Source organism: Procambarus clarkii, chromosome 19 (assembly GCF_040958095.1).
Source record: "Procambarus clarkii isolate CNS0578487 chromosome 19, FALCON_Pclarkii_2.0, whole genome shotgun sequence".
Lineage (NCBI taxonomy): Eukaryota > Metazoa > Arthropoda > Malacostraca > Decapoda > Cambaridae > Procambarus > Procambarus clarkii.
In genome coordinates, this window is record NC_091168.1 from 40,701,032 (window position 1) to 40,715,097 (window position 14,066).

Below are 14,066 nucleotides of genomic sequence, written 5' to 3' on the forward strand. Positions count from 1 at the left end.
TGCACGACTTATCATGTTTACTGGTGGCCACTATGGTCTTTGGGCACCATACCAGCTTATTTGTACAGGTATGGTGAATAAAAAAGGTAGATACTTATATATAATGTGTGTATGTAGCATAATAACACCACAAACAATATTGTTGGAGGAGAAATATTAGTGCGTCTGGCCTTGAGGGCAGCCGCCACCAGCTGTGTGAGTAGCTACGTCTTTGTGCCTTTACTCACCATACAAGCTTAGATGTACAGTTATGGTGAACAAAACATGTAAATACTTATATATAACATCTGTGTATAGTGAATAAATGCAAAAACAGTATTGTGGGAGGAGAATGAGGGGGAGTGAGGTGGTGTTGAGGGAGGGAGTGGCAGCGAGTGGCTCGCTGGTGTGTGGCGGTCACTCCTCGTTGCATTTTGACTCACAGTACCAACTTAGTGGTTCGTTATGGTAAGCAAAACATGCAGATACTTATATATAACCTGTGTATACAGGCATACCTCAGAATACGATTTTAATCCGTTCCTGGAGACGCCTCGCCTTCCGAAAACTCGCATTCCGAAGTTAATTTCCCCATAAGAAATAAAGGGAAATGAATTAATCCGTTCCTGACTACCCCAAAAACCCCACATCAAACTAAATTTTTATACCTAATTCATCTAAATAAACCTACAAAAGTATGTTCCAGTTATTACTTACCTTACTGTCGAGTGCTGTAGGCGTATGGAAGATGGTGAGGAGGGGGGAGGAGGAGAGGAGTTAGTGTTTGGAAGGGGAGTCCCCTTCCATAATCACATCAGGCAGTGAGGACCTTTCTGGTGTGCTCTCCCTGGGACGTTTAACCTGAGTGCCACTAGGTCCTGGTTGAGGTTCACTGCTCGATTTCTTCACCAAATATTTGTCCATGAAAGCTTGCTTTTCCCTTCTTCGCAAGCTCTCTCTGTAGTAAGGCATCACAGTGTCATTGAAAAGATTAAGACAACGGCCTACTACAGTTTTGTCTGGGTGAGTGTGTTCAATAGTTGTTTGAATCTCTTCCCACATCTGACACACCTTCTTCATTACTGCAGAAGGGACATTCGCTGGTGCTGTTGCCACCACCTCCTCCTCCACTGCAGAATCATTCGCTGCTGTGTTGGCTTCCTGTTCCTGTTGAAGGGCTAGGAGTTCTTCGGTGGTCAGTTCTTCGTTGTGTTCTTCCACCAACTCCTCCACATCATCACCATCCAATTCCAAGCCCATTTTCTGGCCTAGACTAACAATTTCCTCAACAATAGGCGCATCATTTATAGGCTCAAACCCCTCAAAGTCTAGTTCTCTCACACCTTCAGGCCACAATTTTCTCCAGCCAGAGATCAGGGTTCTTTGAGTCACTTCTTGCCAGGCTTTGTCAACGAGTTTTAAAGCACTAAAAATGTTAAAATGCTCTCTCCAGAACTCTTTGAGGGTGAGGTTTGTGGCTTCAGTCACTTCAAAACATTTCCGGAAAAGTGCCCTTTCATACAGTTTCTTAAAATTCGCTATGATTTTCTGGTCCATAGGCTGAATTAGAGGAGTGGTGTTAGGAGGAAGGAATTTAACTGTGAGGAATTTATTGCATTGAGGCATCAAATCATCTTCCAAGCCTGGAGGATGAGCAGGAGCATTGTCAAGGAGAAGCACGGCTCTGAGTGGCAATTGTTTCTCCTGCAGATATTTTTCTATGGCAGGGCACAGCACTTCATTCACCCACTCCGAAAAAATAAGCCTAGTCACCCATGCTTTTTTATTAGACTTCCACATCACAGACAAACGGGTTTTCTGCACATTATACTGTTTGAAAACCCTTGGATTTTCAGAATGATACACTAGCAAGGGTTTAATTTTTAAATCGCCACTCGCATTTGAACACAGCACAAGCGTAAACCTATCTTTCATAGGCTTGTGTCCAGGCAAGGATTTTTCCTCCTTGGTAATGTATGTCCTCTTAGGCATTCTTTTCCAAAACAGTCCTGTTTCGTCACAATTAAACACTTGTTGCGGTAGGTATCCCTCAGCCTCTGCAAACTCTTTAAATTCGTCAATAAATCGTCCAGCGGCTGGTTTGTCTGAGCTGGCTGCCTCCCCATGCCTTGTAACACTATGGATACCACTTCTCTTTCTAAATTTTTCAAACCAGCCCCTGCTTGCCTTAAACTCTTTCTTTTCTGCATCACTCGTTGCAGGGGTCTTCTTTAGAAGGTCTTCGTGCAACACCCTGGCTTTCTCAGAAATAATGGCCTCCGAAACACTATCACCCCTCAACTCCTTGTCGTGTATCCAAATTAATAACAACTTTTCCACTTCTTCAAGTATTTGTGGTCTTTGTGTCGTTAATGTTCTTACTCCTTTTGCCACATTAGCACTCATAATCTTATTTTTCTTCTTAAGTATAGTGCATATTGTTGATGTCGCTTTGTTGTACTGCCTACAAAGATCAACAACACGTGTACCGTTCTCATGCTTTCGAATGATCTCTTGTTTCTGCTCTATTGTCATCCTCACATGAGCTTTCTGGCCTTTATCCTTACCACTGGCTTTCTTGGGACTCATGGTGAGATATATAATAACAAATTGTATAGACAAATCACCAAAAATCCAACAAAACACTGAAAATTCACGACAAGAATTGATGTGGGGGTAGTCACTGCGCGCGAGACAATGGTGAACTGAGGGGCAGCGGGGCAGAGGGGCGACGATCGCCGAACGACCACGCGCTAGGTCGGCTGTACGCGTATCAACAAACTCGCGTTCAAACTCGACTCCCGAAGTAACCATCGCCTTCCGAGACAAATTTTTGGAGTAAATACACCTCGCCTTCCGAAAATCTCGCATACAGGGACAATCGCATTCCGAGGTACCACTGTATAGTGTAATAACAGCAAAACTATTTGTTTATTGTTTTATGAACATAATTGAATCACTAATATGCACACCATAATTTTGAGTACTGCGATGGTTCACACATTTTATAATATAAATATATCACAATTTACTGTAGTGAATAATATTACTGCACAAAACTAAGAAAAAATCAATCAAGAGACATTGAAATAATTAGGTAATAATATATTTGTGGCAACTGCCGCCTGACAGCTTGAGCGGAGTAGACCTCGTCTGGTGAAGGCTATGTCAACGCCCCTTTTTTGCCAAACTTCCGCACCCAATTGCGACTAAAATATTCCACCTACAATTTTTTTGTTATTTTTTTCCGTGATCAGGGAACAAAAATGAACATTTTTATAAGACGAAAGAATTTTTTGGATTTTTTTTTGTTGCGCCACTGCACTGCGCAAAGCGCCTTTAGGCGCTCAGAGAGTTGTGCTTTTTGTTTTTTAATTTGGCTATATTTTAATGTTTTTAATGTTTTCATTACTATTTGTGTTTTGAAATGGAAATAGTTGACTTTGGAAACATTTTGACATTAAATTTACCTGAACATTTGTAAAAATAAAAATATGTCCTTGACAATGGCACCAAGACGTTTTTGCCGAAAATAGGTGAGCAGTGCAAGGGTTAAAGCCATTTGGACCCCTAGCGGTTTGAGGGTTAAACTGCTGATGATTTACCTCCAGTGACTTATATACAAGGACAATAACTACATTTAAGATCTCTATTTTGATTATCACCACTTCCATCATATCATTTGTGGTGTTTAGCAGCTCAGTACAGATAATCGAGTCTTTGATGTACAGGCTGACCCCACTCTGTAGCCTGTGTTTCCTGTCACATCTGAAAAGATTATACTCTGAAATTCATATTGCACCATCATGGTAGTCCTTGGTGTGAGTTTCCATTAAGGTTGCAAACACTGCATTTGCCTCGTGTTGAAAGCCATCTATGAAGTGCACTTTGTTAGATTTGCATGTTTTTACACCCTGAATGTTGCAAATAAAAATGATGTTATGTTTGTAGAAGTGCTGGATGCTTTACTCGCTGTCAATATCTGAGGCTCTGGTAAGGAAGCCACTGTTTGCGTCCTCTCTAGCATTTGACCGAGTTGGTGATAAGAGTCTGGACATTTTTAGCCATTCTTCTTCTCCTCCTCTTGGTAAAAAATCCTCCTGGTAAATAGTGTTGTGGCTGCTTTCCTCGAGGGGATTTGTTGGTCCTATTCGCCTGGTACCTCTTATACGAAAAGCTGGACAATCCATGTTGAAGCATTCTTTCCTATCTAAGGAGTTCTTGCAAAGTTCAGGGTGAAAAAATTCACAACCTTCGGTGCATTTACCTGTACTAAGAAGGATTCTGCACTTTCTATTGTGATCGTACTTACATATTCCATTTGTTCTTCCCGATATCCCATGTTTACAGTATCCACTCATATTTAATGTCCTCTTTTATACCGATCGGCCGGTAATAACGACCAGTTTGGGAGTCCGGTATTTAGAGCCTCATAACAGTTTGGCGGTCGATATTACCGAAGGTCAGTATTGGCTTTGTTTTGGCATCAGGGGGTCCTCACATGACAAGGAAGCCACCTACTTCTATCGTCCCCTCCATCACCCTCACTGCACCTCTCCCACACTCCCTCACTTCCTGCCTCCCCTTCCACCCCCCTCCCCTCCCCCCCCAAAACCCTTCTGGGAAATGGCTCTGTAGATTGCCAGCCAGCCAGAGACAGCCTGGAGAATCTCCATTTAATACAATAAAGCATGCATGAAACAAATATTTTATTACTTTTTATTATCCTAATAATATTACTAAACAAAATCTATAACCAAAAATATATGATAATGTACACCCAAAATTTTAAGAAAAATCTGGTTAACTGGGTCAAGTGTGTTAGGCTTATCAGAGTGAGCCCATCCTTCCCCACCACCGACACCCCACCCCCCCCCCCCTCCACACATCCTATACACACGCTCTCTCTGCTTCACCTCAACTCAAAATCCCTCCCTCCCTTCATCCATCCCTCCCTCCTTCCTTCTATCCCTCTCTCTCTCCTTCCTTCCATCCCTCCCTCCCTTCTTCCTTGAATCCCTCCCTCACTCCATCCTTCCATCCCTCCCTCCATCCTTCCCTCCCTCCCTCCATCCTTCCTTCCTTCCTTCCTTCCTTCCTTCCCTCCCTCCCTCCATCCTTCCTTCCTTCCCTCCCTCCATCCATCCATCCTTCCTTCCTTCCTTCCTTCCTTCCCTCCCTCCATCCTTCCTTCCCTCCCTCCCTCCATCCTTCCTTCCTTAATTCCTTCCTCCTTCCTTCCTTCCCTCCCTCCATCCTTCCTTCCCTCCCTCCCTCCCTCCATCCTTCCTTCCCTCCCTCCCTCCATCCTTCCTTCCTTCCCTCCCTCCATCCTTCCTTCCTTCCCTCCCTCCATCCTTCCTTCCTTCCCTCCCTCCTTCCTTCCTTCCTTCCCTCCCTCCCTCCATCCTTCCTTCCTTCCTTCCCTCCCTCCCTCCCTCCATCCTTCCTTCCTCCCTCCATCCTTCCTTCCTTCCTTCCCTCCCTCCCTCCATCCTTCCTTCCTTCCTTCCCTCCCTCCCTCCCTCCATCCTTCCTTCCTCCCTCCATCCTTCCTTCCTTCCCTCCCTCCCTCCATCCTTCCTTCCTTCCTTCCCTCCCTCCCTCCCTCCATCCTTCCTTCCTCCCTCCATCCTTCCTTCCTTCCCTCCCTCCTTCCTTCCTTCCCTCCCTCCTTCCTTCCTTCCCTCCCTCCATCCTTCCTTCCCTCCTTCCCTCCCTCCCTCCATCCATCCTTCCTTCCCTCCCTCCCTTCATCCTTCCTTCCTTCCTTCCTTCCCTTCATCCTTCCTTCCTTCCCTCCCTCCCTCCATCCTTCCTTCCTTCCTTCCCTCCCTCCCTCCCTCCATCCTTCCTTCCTCCCTCCATCCTTCCTTCCTTCCCTCCCTCCTTCCTTCCTTCCTTCCCTCCCTCCCTCCATCCTTCCTTCCTTCCTTCCCTCCCTCCCTCCCTCCATCCTTCCTTCCTCCCTCCATCCTTCCTTCCTTCCCTCCCTCCTTCCTTCCTTCCCTCCCTCCTTCCTTCCTTCCCTCCCTCCATCCTTCCTTCCCTCCTTCCCTCCCTCCCTCCATCCATCCTTCCTTCCCTCCCTCCCTCCCTCCCTCCTTCCTTCCCTCCCTCCCTTCATCCTTCCTTCCTTCCTTCCTTCCTTCCCTCCCTCCATCCTTCCCTCCCTCCCTCCCTCCCTCCATCCTTCCCTCCCTCCCTCCATCCTTCCCTCCCTCCCTCCATCCTTCCTTCCTTCCTTCCTTCCTTCCCTCCCTCCCTCCATCCTTCCTTCCTTCCTTCCTTCCCTTCCTTCCTTCCTTCCTTCCCTCCCTCCATCCTTCCTTCCCTCCCTCCATCCTTCCTTCCCTCCCTCCATCCTTTCCTCCCTCCCTCCATCCTTCCCTCCCTCCCTCCATCCTTCCCTCCCTCCCTCCATCCTTCCCTCCCTCCCTCCATCCTTCCCTCCCTCCCTCCATCCTTCCCTCCCTCCCTCCATCCTTCCCTCCCTCCCTCCATCCTTCCCTCCCTCCCTCCATCCTTCCCTCCCTCCCTCCATCCTTCCCTCCCTCCCTCCATCCTTCCCTCCCTCCCTCCATCCTTCCCTCCCTCCCTCCATCCATCCCTCCTTCCATCCAAAATTTAAGAAACAAATCTGGTTAACTGGGTCAAGTGTGTTAGGCCTATCAGAGTGAGCTGGTCCTTCCCCACCACTGCTTCACCTCAACTCAACATCCATCCCTCCATTAATCCATCCATTCATCCATCTCCATCCTACCATCCATCTCCATCCTCTCCCTCCCTGCCTACCACCCAGCCTCTGCCTGCCTGCCTGCCTCCCTCCCTCCCTCCCTGCCTAGCTCTGCCTCCCTCCTTGCCTCTCCCTCCCTGCCTCTTCCTGCCTACATTTCAGCCTCTCCATCCCGGCCTGCCTGCCCATGCACCCACCAGTCAGCCATCACTGACACAATGAGTGCATTTGGAGCCAACATGGTGCACGGATGTTCCTTGATTGTGCAGATATGTCCAACAAAGTCAAAGAATGAACACTCTAGCCTCTTGACAAATCAAAACAATGTGCCATGAATCTGTGACATCACAGGGTAGAAGGCACTAGAATGGTGGACCAGGTGGATATCTGTACAAAATATATCTTACCAGAATGTTACTTGAAAAATTACCGACACTTAACTTCGGAATTACCGGAGCTCTAGAAATAACGACCAGGGTACAGCCGAATATAGGCCGTTAAATTGAGTGGATACTGAACCTCATTTATGATAACGACAGGTTTCGTCTCCTTATTTTGTTTGTCTCCCTTTGCCAGAGACAGCGCTCTGCTGTGGCGCCACTCCCGACACCGTGCTCTGTTGTGGTGCTGCCCCCGACACCGTGCTCTGCTGTGGGACCGCCCACGATGCAGCACTCTGTTGTGGCACCGCCCCCAACACGGAGCTCTGCTTTGGCGACGCCCGACATCGCACCCTGCTGTGGCACTGCCAAAACTGTGCTCTGCGCCTCATCTGATTGTACCTGGGTGTTGTGGACAATTTGTTTGAAGATATATTAAATTTCTGTGCATGCGTTTACTAGTGATTCTGTTCTGCTCAGGAATTTTATCCAGAATTGCGATCATCTTCAAGAAAGTAATAGAAAGTAAAGAAAGCAAGGGGGCACATCAAGAATGTGTACAACCCAACAGTAGTGATTGTTTTGCATTGGTTTCATCAAGGTTACAATTTTTGTCCAAGTAGTTGCTAGTTCTTTTATTTTGTTTACTGATTTCCCACCTGTGAAACTGGTCTACCTCTACATCTTGAATATTCCTCATACTCTACTTTATTTTACCACCACCACCACCATATAATTTTCCACTTTCAAAGCTTAGGGACAGTTTGTCTGGAGAAGATAAAATTAAAAGATGGTTACAGAGCACCACTTGGTTTCCGAACTTTAGTTATCCGAAACTTCCAGTTTCCCGATTGGCGTTGGGGAGTCATGCTACCCGAACAAAGTTCGGGTAGGAAGGGGTCCGCCAAGCGTCACGCCGGCTTGTTGTGGTGGGTGGGAGATGGTCCAGTTTGCCCGCTGTGACTTCACAGATTCACGGCCTATTATTCCTATTATTTTGAATTGCCATAAGACTGGAATGTTCATTCTGTGCTTTTGTTTTACATATCTGCACAATCAAGAAACATCTGTGCACCATGTTGGCTCCAAATGCACGCATTGCGTCAGTGATGGCTGACTGGTGGGTGGATGGACGATGGAGCTTAGGTGGGAGGCAGTATGAATGAAGGGGGGGGGGGGGAGAATCAGTGAGAGAGGGGGAGAGAGAGATGCTAGGAGGGAGGGGGAGGTAGGGAGAGATGTTAGGAGGTAGGGAGAGATGCTAAGAGGGAGGGGGAGGTAGGGAGAGATGTTAGGAGGTAGGGAGAGATGCTAAGAGGGAGGGGGAGGTAGGGAGAGATGTTAGGAGGTAGGGAGAGATGCTAAGAAGGAGGGGGAGGTAGGGAGAGATGCTAGGAGGCAGGAAGGGATGGAAGTAGTGAGAATTAGGGAGGGAAAGGCAGGCTGGCAGGCTGGCAGGCACAGGCAGGCAGGCAGGCAGGCAGGCAGGCAGGCAGGCAGGCAGGCAGGCAGGCAGGCAGGCTAGCAGGCAGGCAGGCTAGCTTGCAGGCAGGCAGTGAGTGGTTATCTTGAGGTTATCTTGAGAGGATTTCGGGGCTTTTAGTGTCCCCGCGGCCCGGTCCCCGACCAGGCCTCCACCCCCAGAAAGCAGCCCGTGACAGCTAACTAACACCCAGGTACCTATTTACTGCTAGGTAACAGGGACATAGGGTGAAAGAAACTCTGCCCATTGTTTCTCGCCGGCGCCTGGGATCGAACCCAGGACCACAGGATCACAAGTCCAGCGTGCTGTCCGCTCGGCCGACCGGCTCCCTCCGACCGACCGGAGTGGTAGTCACGCGGTTGAACCGCGTGACCTTGAGAGATGGGATGTAGGGGGGCGGGTGGTTTGTTGGTGGTGGGGGTGAGACCGGCTCATTCCCGAAGATAAGCCTAACACACACTACCCGTTAGCATGATGGCAGGGAGGGAGGCAGGCTGGCTGGAAAGGAAGCAGGCTGGCAGGCAGGCAGGCAGGCAGGCAGGCAGGCAGGGAAGGAGGCAGGCAGGCAGGAAGCGATATATGGGTGTTGAAGTGAACCATGAACCACGTGACCTTTGAGAGAGTGTGTGTGTGTGTGTGTGTGTGTGTGTGTGTGTGTGTGTGTGTGTGTGTAATTACCTAAGTGTAATTACCTAATTGTACTAAGTTTTATATTGTACATTTTATTTATATTGTAAATTTTATATTATATAAATTTATATTTTATATTGTAAATTATAAATTAAAATTATATTGTAAATATATAAATTTTATATATTGTTATAAATTTATATATTTTATAAATTGTATATTGTAAATTGTAAATTATAAATGTAAATATAAATTATATTTTATATTGTAAATTGTACCTAATTACCTAAGTGTAATTACCTAAGTGTGTGTGTGTGTGTGTGTGTGTGTGTGTGTGTGTGTGTGTGTGTGTGTGTGTGTGTGTGTGTGTGTGTGTGTGTGTATGGGGTGGGGGGAGAGGGGGAGGTGTATCGGTGGTGGGGGAGGGACCGGCTGACTCCGGAAGCCTAACCACACTCCACAGACCTGTGACCCAGATTTGTTTCTTAAATGTACAGTACATCATCGTATATTTTAGGCAGGATGTGCCTGCAGGCTGGCAGGATGTGCCTGCAGGCTGGCAGGATGTGCCTGCAGGCTGGCAGGATGTGCCTGCAGGCTGGCAGGATGTGCCTGCAGGCTGGCAGGATGTGCCTGCAGGCTGGCAGGATGTGCCTGCAGGCTGGCAGGATGTGCCTGCAGGCTGGCAGGCAACCTGGCAGGCAGGCTGGCAGGATGTTCCTGCAGGCTGGCAGGCAAGCAGGCTGTTCCTGCAGGCTGGCAGGCAAGCAGGCTGTTCCTGCAGGCTGGCAGGCAAGCTGGCAGGCAGGCTGGCAGGATGTTCCTGCAGGCTGGCAGGCAAGCAGGCTGTTCCTGCAGGCTGGCAGGCAAGCTGGCAGGCAGGCTGGCAGGATGTTCCTGCAGGCTGGCAGGCAAGCTGGCAGGCAGGCTGGCAGGATGTTCCTGCAGGCTGGCAGGCAAGCTGGCAGGCAGGCTGGCAGGATGTTCCTGCAGGCTGGCAGGCAGGCTGGCAGGATGTTCCTGCAGGCTGGCAGGCAAGCTGGCAGGCAGGCTGGCAGGATGTTCCTGCAGGCTGGCAGGCAGGCTGGCAGGATGTTCCTGCAGGCTGGCAGGCAAGCTGGCAGGCAGGCTGGCAGGATGTTCCTGCAGGCTGGCAGGCAAGCTGGCAGGCAGGCTGGCAGGATGTTCCTGCAGGCTGGCAGGCAGGCTGGCAGGAAACATCCAGAGGATGTTTGCCAGACGTCTTAATAATCAGTTAGGAACAATTAAGGACTTTTATAAAGCGGATCAGGACTTCACTTATTGGTGAGTACAAACAAAACACGGAAGCATTTACGCTATGAACCTGTCGATTTTTCCCCTTAGAGTTTTTTCGTAAATTTTTTCGGAAAATTTTCTTTTTACATTTCTAGTTTATTTTTTCCCCTCTATTTCTCGTATACGAACTTACATGTTAACCGACGGGTCTCGTCCCCAAGGGGTTCGGAAACCAAGTGGTGCTCTGTAAAACAATTCAAAGGACATTCTAGTTTTCTTCTGGTCCCTCTTGAGATTGTGTATTGTCTGACTCAGTTTAAATACAGTACAATACAATGCATTTTTTATCCTGCCCTAAGTGTAATTCATCATGCCTTTCCTTGGCAATGATGGTCCAGTACTTTGCAGATTCTTTGGCTGGCTATGATGAGGATCATTTTGTGTTTAAGGATCCATGCATCTGAACTGAATGTCGCCCATTTTTAGTTTAGCTCTGATGTGGTGCCAGGCCCAATGTCTTTCTGGTGAGCAGGCAGTTTATTTAATGTAGGGCTATGGCAGCTGGTTTGCTGTATTCAGGTGCTTCATTGGAAGCTAATCTTTCCTGTCTTCTGTGTGTTGTGGGCAGAGGTGTGTTGCGGGCAGAGGAGGACCAAGAATCTTTTGAAAAAGGTCCTATATGTTTTGATTTTGTCTCAAGAGGTGGGTGGTACCCCCCTCACATCACAGCAAAAATGAGGATCTGAAACATAATACAGGGTACATAACACAATCGAATCTGCCCATAGTAGGAAAACAGCATGTCAAGGATTTGGGAATAATGATGTCCGACGACCTAACGTTTAGGGAGCATAACCAAGCAAATATTACAGCAGTCAGAAAAAATGATAGGATGGATTACGAGAACTTTCAAATCCAGGGATTCCATCACAATGGTTGTACTCTTCAAGTCACTTGTGTTGTCCCATCTCGAGTACTGCTCAGTACTCACTTACCCCTTCAGAGCAAGAGATTGCTGAAATAGAGGGAATACAGAGAACATATACGGCACGCATAGATGCGATAAAGCACTTAAATTATTGGGATCGTCTCAAAGTTCTCCAAATGTACTCACTAGAAAGAAGACGAGAGAGAGATACCAAACAATATACACATGGAAAATACTGGAGGGCCAGGTCCCAAATCTACACAGTAAAATAACAACATACTGGAGTGAACGATATGGAAGAAAATGCAGAATAGAACCATTGAAGAGCAGAGGTGCCATAGGCACAATCAGAGAACACTGTATAAACATCAGAGGTCCGCGGTTGTTCAACTTCCTCCCAGCAACTATAAGAAATATTGCCTGAACAACCGTGGACAACTTCAAGAGAAAACTAGACTGTTTTCTAAAACACGTGCCGGACCAACTGGGCTGTGGTGAGCATGTGGGCCTGCGGGCTGCTCCAAGCAACAGCCTGGTGGACCAAACTCTCACAAGTCAAGCCTGGCCTTAGGCTGGGCTTGGGGACTAGAAGAACTCCCAGAACCCCATCAAGCAGGTATCAAGCAGGTATCTGTGGCCTTTATGGTAAGTTTTATATTGGTTTTATTCTAGCCCTGACTCGGTGTAGCTTCTCATGGGTCTCTGATGCCTGGTGTGCTTCCTAATGCTTGATTACTACTGGCTTAAACTTTAAAGAACAACAGAGAGAGCCCTTCCATCAAACAATACAATCTATTTCCGTTTATATTAAGAGAAAGCTTCCTACCCCAAGGGATGAGACGACAGATGAGGTGGGAGCCTGAGACTCCCAAGTGCGAGTGCAAAGCTTTTTTCTAGGAATGTCACACATTATGGCCTCTGAGTTCATAGGCACTCATATAAGGTCAAGTTAATTTTTGTCACAATTTGTAAATATTACTTTCAGATTATCACTTCAGGGACAAAACCAATTCATTAAACAACAGCTGCATAACATTATCTTTTGTTTCAAACATTTTTCCAACTAAATTTATTTACTTGTTTATAATAAACCTTCATACAGTTTGTTTTACACTAGTTATTTTACATCATTATATTTTGCAACTCTCAAGATATTTTGAAGTTGCATAAAACATTGAACATCAATTCCCAATAGCTTCAAGGTAGCTTGAGACACCACCACAGGTCTGCAACAAAGCAAGAAGTCAAAGTTGAAAAAAGTCATGAAAATAAAATACATGATTCTTTAAATTTATTCTTTAAACATTTTCATACAAAAGTATTTGTAAAATTACACACAAGCACAAAAAACCAGCGTTAAATGTAATGAAACGCCATTTTCTGGGTCAGACCCAGAGACTCCCCGGAGCTATACCACTGATATGCTAATGTCAGACTTTGACATCAGTCGTGTACTGTCTCCACTTGATCATCCAGACTATATGGGAAGGACCCCCAGCCGGATTATCACATTTTTCGGATAATGATACTTTTTCACCTACGAGTCCAAAAGTGACAATTTCCAACTACTTTTATACTACAAACAACATAATTTGAATTGCCTTGCCACATACAATTATTAAATATTCAACTAGAAACCTCAACTTACCTTGTTGGTGTTCGTCTTCTTGATTGATGCCACACATCTTGAAGTTAAGAATTCTTAACAATTTACGTAACCTATACTAACACAACACTAAAATTAACACTTAAAATTACTGTACAGTTCATTAAGCAAAGTTAGTTTTGACTGCCAGAACCTGGGACCTGGGACACCCCTCAGGAACAGCCGAAGGCGGAACTGCAGCAGGAGTAATGCCGCAGGAGGGAGAGATAAGGACACAGTCTGAGAATCCCAGACAAGGCCCAGCCAAGTCCAAACCTGGGATGGAACAAAATGGAACTTCCTCCAGTTCACCAGGAACCCGAACCCAAGAGGAGCTGGACCTGGGACAGAATGGCCTTCGAAAGATCCGCACAGTCCCGTTTCAGCACTGGAAATGGGCGAGAAACCCACTTGAGGGACGAAGTTGTCTCGATCACGAAGGGGAAGAAATCTGCCCCACCAGCCCCGATCTTCCTATTGGAGGAGGAGCCACCACAGGCCAGAGGATACAACCCGAAATGCTCATGAATTGTGGGACCAAGCGTGGACAAACAGAGCCAGCCTCCCCCCAGTGCACCAGCAATGGGGCAACCCATGAAAACGCTGGCACTCCTTTCTAGAAGCTGACTGACGTGCAGAGCAACAACCGCACCGACCAGATGAAGATGGCTCTAGAGGAGGCACCAGCACTGAAGCTGGCACCAAGGGCCCATCTCGACTTGCAGAGACCTGATCACTAGCATGTCCTTCCCAGGAAGAACAAGAACGTACGCCCCAGATCCCCAACAAATTGGAAACAGGACAGCAAGTAGCAAAAGCCACCTGCAAAACTGAGAAACAGCCGAGTCCGAGAACAATAATGGACAAAGCAGACAAAAACTTAAAAGGTAGGGCCCCAAGTCAAATCAACAGAGCGAGAACAGCCTGCTGCCATGCGAGGCAAGAGCCAAAAAACAGACACACCGCTTCCCGGAGGATAGGCGCTCGCAGTTTCAGCAATGCCACCGATGCCCTAGTAGCAGAGGCCA

The 14,066-nt window shown here is 47.2% G+C and overlaps 1 protein-coding gene across 2 annotated transcripts in view; it reads right to left on the reverse strand.

Moving 5' to 3' along the window:
- Positions 1-14,066, reverse strand: part of ArgRS (arginine--tRNA ligase-like protein) — a 277,968-nt gene that overhangs the window by 239,984 nt on the left and 23,918 nt on the right. Inside the window, exon 3 of one of the 2 annotated variants that reach the window (XM_069327303.1) lies at positions 12,220-12,619. The exons of the other annotated variant lie outside the window; for it this stretch is intronic. Coding sequence (XP_069183404.1) covers positions 12,220-12,321 — 102 coding nt within the window. The 5' untranslated portion in view covers positions 12,322-12,619. The remainder of the gene's footprint in view (positions 1-12,219; positions 12,620-14,066) is intronic. 2 annotated transcript variants of the gene reach the window in all.